The sequence below is a fragment of the Hakea prostrata genome, chromosome 3 (genome assembly GCF_041222555.1).
Source record: "Hakea prostrata isolate BN-2017 chromosome 3, UWA_Hpros_2, whole genome shotgun sequence".
NCBI lineage: Eukaryota > Viridiplantae > Streptophyta > Magnoliopsida > Proteales > Proteaceae > Hakea > Hakea prostrata.
Genome location: NC_142602.1, coordinates 14,237,168 through 14,246,082, shown reverse-complemented (window position 1 = coordinate 14,246,082; position 8,915 = coordinate 14,237,168). Strand labels below are relative to the sequence as shown.

The 8,915-nt window shown below is 37.6% G+C and overlaps 1 protein-coding gene across 1 annotated transcript; it reads left to right on the top strand.

The window, feature by feature from the left end:
* Window positions 1–3,476: 3,476 nt before the first annotated feature.
* PUX2 (plant UBX domain-containing protein 2) lies at window positions 3,477–8,400 on the top strand. Its single transcript, XM_089149263.1, is given in 4 exon segments — window positions 3,477–4,545; window positions 4,547–4,918; window positions 5,387–5,665; window positions 7,597–8,400. Coding segments are annotated over 4 exon segments (1,443 nt in total). The 5' UTR covers window positions 3,477–3,987; the 3' UTR covers window positions 7,831–8,400.
* The last annotated feature ends 515 nt before the right edge of the window (window positions 8,401–8,915 follow it).

Genomic DNA, 8,915 nt, shown 5'->3' with positions numbered 1-8,915 from the left:
TATTTGGGATTTTTGTTCTCGCGTTCGTGGAGACTTTCCATGCTGGCACAAGGATGTGACACGTCTTACACTTTCCATCCAACGACTAAGATTAGTGGTAGTTCCTAATTAAATCACTTAGGTTAGAAAAAATGCAAAACTTATAAATTTACAGGAAGAGTGGTAAGATTCATACTTTAGTCAACCTAATGATCCAATTGGTAGGCTTGTCTTTGGTCCTTCAGTCCACCATCTGTGGTGCGAGTGAAATCTCCGTTCTGGACTTCTAAATCCCGCTCTATAGATACTATTTGGAATGCTATTTACTTTGACATTTTCTCTAAAATCTCTACCAGTGCCTCCCTTGGTTATTGACACCCCAATAAATAGACTCATTGTTATTACCTGGAAGCTCAACTCCCAAATCCATTCTCCTCTTTGATCCTATCTTTTGGATCCTCCTTTGTATTTGGTTTTCGTATTTAATTAATTATTTATTCATCAAAAAAATCCATACTTCTCAGTGGAGAGGAGATTAGGTTTTCTTTCGTCCGTGCCCTATCTCAAACATTGTGACTTAATTTTTAAAATTAATTATACATAGTTCTATAACTTCTATTGTCATACTCCATCAACTTTTCCTTTTAAGCTAATTATTTAACCCCAAAAAAATCCGAACCAACAAATTTACGTAAAAAGAAACAATAAGTGTGATTCTTTTTATGATTAAGGAATTTTCAACTCCCATTGTGACCAAAATAAGAAAGAGAGATAAAGAAAAAGATTATTAAAATTTCCTTAACATATATAACATTTGTAAATCTTTTATATATATATATATACCATTTGATCATTTGAACTTTGAATAAATCAGTGTTTTCTAATATTTAACCACTTACAATAAATTAAAAGGGGTGGAAGACCTATATAACTGTTGATATGAAATCTTGCTCGTCCTTCCCTGTCACGTTCTGTACAAAATATGTGCTCGACCTTGGGTGGTCGAAGTACGTCTCCGACGAACAAGTCAGTACCAATGATATGATCTCAACTATTCAATAGAGAATTCAAATAATTGATCACACAAAATAGGGCAGGCACTTATATAGCTTTAGATATCAGAGTTGGACTCCGAATATAACTCTATTAAGAGTTGTGTTAGGAAAGTAACTCTACGAATAGTTCTTTACCTGACTTATCATTCTAGGTAGTTGACAGGTGATAGAAGTTTACCTAGATCGGACTCCTTGAACATGATGGCCGGACCGGCCACTATCACTATGGTCAAGATAATTGTATTGAAACCACTAGTCGGACCGGTCAGGGTAAAATGAATATTTTAGTCATTAACAATAACATATACGTGATTTTGATTATTTGGTTAAGTCTATCAATTTTTATTTTTATATTTTATACTTGACATATGTTATGCTATAGAATATTAGGGGTGTAAATGGATTGAATTCAGTTCGGATAATAGTAATATCATATTTGCATCCTATTATATTTAGATGGATTCGAATAATGTCTTATCAACTTTCGGATGAAAGTCGGATAGTTATTTCTTAAGAAGAAATATATTCTAAATTAGTTTAAATACATATTGAATACAAGTTTTCGACTAACGTGTTGACATATTTACCATTTTATTTGTGAGGATTTAGTTTGAAATTTAATAATTTAACAAATTTTGTAGTTATTTTAGTAGAAAATCTATAAAAAATAGTCCTATATTTCAAGAAAAATATATATAAAAATAATAAAACAAATCAAAATAAGTAACTTAATTGGATAATAACCCGTAAGAAATGGGTATATCATATTTGCATGCTATTAGTAATCGGATAGATTCAAATACCTTTAAACATAAATGTACGAAGGAGAAAGACGACACACGCCGACCCCCGACCCCGGGCGAACCCCGGCGACCGGATCGAAGATGGCTGCGGCAACCGACGGCGGAAACACACAAGGGAAACACGCAAACCAACGGACCGGAGCCCACAGCCCAAACAGAGAACGCCAACGGACACAAGAGACCAACGACACCCGAAGAAGGCGGCCCGACGAGGAGACGGACACCAAACCCACACAACAAGGGAGGGACGGACAACGACAGGAGAAACACGAGACCGCGCACGGACCACATCCTCGTCACCTCCGTCTTCATCATAGCCGGTTCAGCAAAGCCGTGGATAAGTTCACCGACAGCATCGGAGGGGCTCCGACCCCGCGGCGGCCACATCGACGCGTTGCGACATCCGGGAGATCCAAGGGGCGATTTTGGACGCATCGTATGCAAAGTTAGATTATCACTTCATTGTTAATGATTAATATTTCAATGGATAATATAATTTGCTACATTGTAACATGGAGATCTGAAAAAGCCAAGACATTAGAGATGCACATACTGTAGGAGTTGAGCTTCAATGTTGTGCAACTAATGCGCATTTATTCAAATTAACTCGACCACCACTTTACATTTGGATCGTAGGCATCTTAGTGATGTGAATTTAATGCATAACACTAAAGCAAAATTAAATATTGTAGTTAATTTTTCTAAATACGTCTTAAATGATCCGATTATATTTTCTTTGTTTTTGCATCTACTTTCTTCTTTTTTGGGTGGGGGGAAAGATGTAAGAAAAGAATTATAAGTGACATACACTTTGAAAATTATTATTATACGAGGCACATTTAAAACTTAGTCATTAAATACATCAATATACTTGCATGGATCCACGTCCATGGATATAAACGGGTACCATGTTCCAACCATTATAATGTAATCTCTAACATATCTTTACTATTTTAAATAAAAATAGATTTTAAAATAAATACCAAACACACAATTAAAAATTATTTACTAAGGATAGCTCAGTTGGTAATATGGGTACCTTTTATAAGAGGTTACGGATTTGGGTTTCCTTATGATATTATGTAATAGTTTCTCCATCGAGTGTAGATCATCTCCCCTAACATGGAGCACCCGACCGCATTATAACCACAATTATGTGGGACATAAGTAAAAAATAATAAAACATTTAATAAAAAACCCTATAACCCTTTGTGGAGCTCCCTCGGCACTATAACCACAATTATGTGGGACATAAGTAAAAAATAATAAAACATTTAATAAAAAACCCTATTACCCTTTGTGGAGCTCCCTATAATGTCGGGGAGATGATCCGGACTCGTCTCCATCTCCTACTAACAAAAATAAAAAATAAAAAAATTAATACCCAAAAAATCTATATATTCAAGAAAAACGAGAATTTTCCTTTGTTGATTAAACAAAATCCCCAATATTATTGAAATTAATGTGACAAACTCACATGAATATGATTCATCATTCATGAATGGGGGATCGGATTCAGGGAAATTTCAATAAATAAATAAAATGGAGGAAAGAAAAGGAAGCGCGTCTCGAACTTTGAGTTCTGCACTTTATTATCACATACACGTTAGTTAAGAAGAGCTAGGCTGGCCACTGGCCAGGAATAAACCCGACCCGAAATCGCCAGAGCATCACCGAGATTATTTTCTGACGTGTCGAATAATTATTGGTTCTTGTCGTCTTCGTCAGCCTACACTCATGTTTGGTTCCAGGTCAAATTTCGTCCTCTACACGAGGAGAATGGAAATCAAAATCACTATCTTTCTGGAAATTCCTGTAAGAACATTTCAAAATCCAACCAACTGGGAATCAAATTAGTTGATAGCCTGGAAAGTTAGTTCAGAATCTTCGATTGCATCAGATTCACAGATTTCTGGGTGTTGGACAAGTTTCCACTCGAGGCAACGCGGTGACTTACGCAAACCCTAATTCATTTGATAATCTTCTTCCATTCCCAGTTGACCTTTACGCGCTTCATTCTCCTCCTCCTTCGAGTGACATAAACCTAATTTCCAATTTACGTTCCAGTTCAAGAACCAAGAAAACGAGCACAATCCTCAATTTCTTTTTTCTAGAACTCAAAATCTTTATTGGATCATTTGAGATAGGGCATGGACGACGTGAAGGATAAGGTCAAGGGTTTTATGAAGAAGGTGAATAATCCTTTCTCATCTTCATCTTCCGGTAAATTCAAAGGCCAAGGTAGAGTCTTGGGTTCTTCTTCATCTGGTCCTTCGAATCCTGTTCTTGCTCGCCCAACCCAGGTCCCCGAGACAAGACGAACTCCACCGGTATCAAATCCAAAGCCGCAGCCGCAGCCGCAGCCGCAGATACCCCAGACCGATTCCCGTGCAGATCAGAGGATCAAGGATGAGCCCATTGGACAAAATGTTCCCAATTCAGATCACAGAGCGGCAAATGGTTTTGATCCTTTTGGGTCTTTAGTCACATCGGGGAAACGTTCCCAGAATGGACATACCCTACAGGTTATCGAATGCCCAGTTTGCAGTCAATCTTTTAGGACCGAAGAGGATGTGTCTGAACACATTGATAGTTGCGTCAGTGACAAGGTTTCCATTGCTAATGTTGAAGAATCTCCCACAAATGGGTCCAATGCGAAGGCTTTGAATGAATTGGCGGATCATGTTGGAGCTTTTCTTTCTGGGAGGGGTCTCACAAGGTTCAGTGGAGGTTGTTCTTCGGCTTTTGAGGAATATCATCAAAGAGCCGAATAATGACAAGTTCCGAAGAATTCGAATGAACAATCCAAAGATTAGTGAGGCTATCGGTGCCGTGGCAGGAGGTGTTGAGTTGCTGGAGTATGTTGGATTTAGACTTCAAGAAGAAGGTGGTGAGATGTGGGCAGTCATGGAAGAACCTTCGGAAAATGAAATTTCTATAATCAGAGAATCCATATTGTTACTGGAACCAAGTAAAACAGAACAAGAACCATGCTTCTCAAGAAAGACAGAAGACCTACCATCAGTGGTAGCAGCAACTGAGGTAGTAGCTCCAGCGGAGCCAAAGAAAATTGACAGACAGGTATATTGATAGTGGAGTAGTTTATTTCGAGACTTTTCCTTGCTTCATTTGATGCTATTTACTCTCTATTACAGTCACAATCATAATGAGGGAATCCTTGGTTCATAATTATCCACAAGTAGCTCCAAAATTCTGATATATGTTAAAATTTTGAGTTTTCAAAATACAAAGATCTTCACCAACGGCACTACTTTCCCACTTCTTATTTTTTTGGGGTCCTTAGTTGATGCTATTATCATTGTTAATTTTAAGATTTTTCATTGGGTTATATTTCTTATTCCCCTCCCCCTCTCCCCCCAAGATTAAGAACTATCTTTTCTTTTGATCTGTAAGCCATATGGCATTTTGAATTGCATGAGTTCATATATTCTGAAGTTTCACATATCCTGGCATTTAGAAATTGTCAGGTTGTAATTTCTTCTAAAAATTAAACGATTATGACAGTTTTGTACTTTGGTCACTTTCTAGATTCGAGTATTCTTTTCTGTTGCTGAAAGCATAGCAAGGAAAATTGACGTGCCAGAGTCTTTCTACAACCTCTCTGCTGAGGAGCTGAGAAGAGAAGTTGAGATGAGGAAGAAAAAGCTAGCAGATTCTCAGGTGCTTATTCCCAGGTCATATAAAGAGAAGCAGGCAAAAACTTCAAGGAAGCGATATAAAAATGCGCTTATCCGGATCCAGTTTCCTGATGAAGTGGTGCTCCAAGGTGTCTTTTACCCATGGGAGCGAACTACAGCGCTTTATGAGGTTAGCGGTCTTTATCTACTTCCCAGTAAATGGTCTTTTCCCTTTTGGATCTAAACTGAAATAGTTGAGATTTCATTACTATTATGAGCGGCACAATGCATATTAACAATCTCTTTCTCTTTGTTCTGTTTGACTTCCAGTTCTCTCGTATATCAATCTACTTTGCTTTGACATTAAAAAGTTCTGTTTTACCTTTTATGTTAAACCAGAAAAATGTCGTGAGGTGAACACTTTGTTTGGATGTTTAATTTGTAACATGTCCTATTCCAAATTATATATGGAAGGGTCTAAAATTCAGTGATCCTAAATTTCTTCCAAATGTGCCATGATTGATTGTTACCTTCCCACCTATATTTTCATTTTACATGTTGCTATTTTCCTGAATTTCAACTGTGAACATTCGATTCATCATCTCAAGGGTTTGAGCTGAAGTTTTCTCCTTTGGGTATGCAAATATATTGCAATGAACCAAAGTGATCATGTTTTTTTATTAGTCTACTCTATGTCACGGTTTACTAAAGTCATTGCACAGGCTTATTGTGATCAGGCTGGTAAGCTCGTGTTCCTGTGCCACTATCCATCATCTTTGGTGGTAACGCAATCTTTGTCCAAATCCCGCTCCAAAGATATGATTTGGAATGCCATCGACTTTGATGTTCCTTCTAGACTCTTAGCTTTTCCCCATCCCCTGATTGATGATTCCCCAAAGAACAAGCTTATTGTTGTCTCCTGGGGTATTCATTTTGGTCTTCCTCTTAAAGGCTGAACTTGTTTGCTCCTCTTTAGTTAATTCGTCCCAAAAAAAAAAAATCATCGCACAGACATGTCAATTAGATCAAGAGATGTCCTCGTTCCAGACATACCATCATTGTAGAAAGTATCCCTAGACACTGGTGATGTTCATTTTAAATCATTCCAGTCAAGATTGATCTATCATCTGGAGGATGTATAAACTCATATGATGGTGCCCCGGAAATATTTAAGTTTCTCAATACTAAGAAGATACAATTATTTGTGGACAAGATTATACCATTTGTTGATTAGTAGCATGCATTACAACACTTCTGATACTGGGCCATGTTTCTATTCCGTGATTGACTTATATTTCTATTATTGGGCCAAATTTATGGGCGAATATTGTTGTAACACATTTTAATTTTATTTATGGGCCTAAAAAAAAAGTTACATGTTTGTTATGCGCAACCATTTGTGTATTTGAAACTTCTATAAAATTTCAAAGTTCATATTGAATTCCCAAAATTTTGGTGGAGGTGAAGGGTAGAGGTAATGGTGGTGTTTGGTGGACATGATGGTGCTTGTGGTGGTGGAGGTGGAGATGGGGATGGTGATGTGGAGATGGTGGTGGCGGCAGTGGTGGAAGTTTTTTTGCTCCCTGAACTGTGTACAAAAAGTGCATGAGCAGGAGATGGTGGTGGTTTAAGTTTTTTTTTGTTGGCTTCCTGAATACAGTGTAGAAAAGTTGCATGAGCAAACAGTTATTGATTTAGAAAAGACATACCAAATGTGATGGTATATGTGCAAAATAATTGCACAGAGAACAAGATAGGGATTTCATTTTATAGGCTTTGGGTGGTTTGAGGGAAGAGAAAAAAAACAGGGGTCGATTTATGGTTTACAGCAAGAACCATTGTGGTTTACAACGAGAACTGTTGGTGGATAGCATGTGTTATTCATTTTTCACTTTCTCTGGTAGAAGCTGCTGATTAGTAGTTTTTGTTTTTTGTTTTAGCTGGACTCTATCTTAGGCTTTTTAAGACTTCAATCTGTTGTTCCCCTGAAGTCACAAATGAACAGTGTGTTAAATTTTCTTATTGAACTAGTAAATGATAGCTCCTTTCTTTTACACTGTTGATTTTCATATGCACAAACGGACATTTAGTTACTTGTTTTCTTTGTTTGTCTCTTCTCAGTTTGTCAGTTCAGCTCTCAAAGAACCCAGTCTGGAATTTGAACTATTGCGTCCAGTAGTTATCAAGCTGCAAGTGATCCCACGGTTTCCTGTTGCTGGAGGCAGAACTCCAACATTAGACGAAGAGGACTTGGTACCAGCAGCTCTTGTAAAGTTCAAGCCCATAGAGACAGATTCGATTGTTTTCACTGGGCTCCGTAATGAACTCCTAGAGATCAGTGAACCACTCAGCTGATGGTGATTTGCTTCAGCATGTATCCTAAGGGTCTCTTAACTCCTTATCGAGTAGAAGAGTGATTGGCAGTCTCTATTGTTGGGTCTTATAGACCATTTTTATGTGTGACTTTCTATGCTGTAGCCATTTCTACATTGGTTGGGTTCCATAGCCATTGTTGTAGTGCATTTACGTTGCCATAGCCATTGATGTTCCAAAATCTGAACTTGGTTCAGCATCACGTTTGATGTTTCTATACCTTGTCAACTAAACAATAAAGTTTTCAGGAATTCAATCAAATCATTGATGTCTACAGAGTACAGACACTAGAATGTAAATATGCGCCTTTTTTTTCCGATGTAGAACTGCTCCTAAATTTAACTGTGGGATCTGTCATTTTTTATTTTGAAAATAACAATGTGATTTTATTGACGCCTGTGCTTGAATCTGAATATTTTAGGTACTTGTATGTTTTCGTTGGCGAGGGAGGCCTAGTGATTCCACCTGTCTCTAGGTTGGAGGAAGAAAATTCAAATCCTGATCTAACCTTAATATTCAAAAAGAATCATATTTATGATCCATAACTTGGTTAAAACAGAAAATTGTCGGATTTGGGTGTGTTGGATCTGCAATCTCCTGGAGGTTGTTAACTTGGTTCGTTCCCCAGTGATATTAATACATGGCTCAAGCATTTGTTCAACTTGTCCATGTCAAAACACTGGTATATTTTACCCCAAAAAAAGAAAGATTAACACTGGTAAGTATTAGTAAAATTAACTAGCTCCCTCCAATTTTGTAATTACCCCCACCCAAATGTATGTTAGAATGGATATGAGGAGAATACAGTCGGATTGGAACTTCTGATCCCCATACTTAGAACCCTGGTTACAGCTCCATTTGGTACCATGTGACAGCCAGGCACAGCATGGAGGACTCTGCTCTGGTAAGTCTTAAATAGATCAATTTATCTGCTATCTATGAGAAGAGTCTTAAACAAAGGAAAATCTCTGCTCTTCTATGGACGAGTCTTCATTCTCTGCTCATGGATAGAAGCTATGATTAATCCCAGATGACAATCTACTGATTTCAAAAGCAACGGACGATCA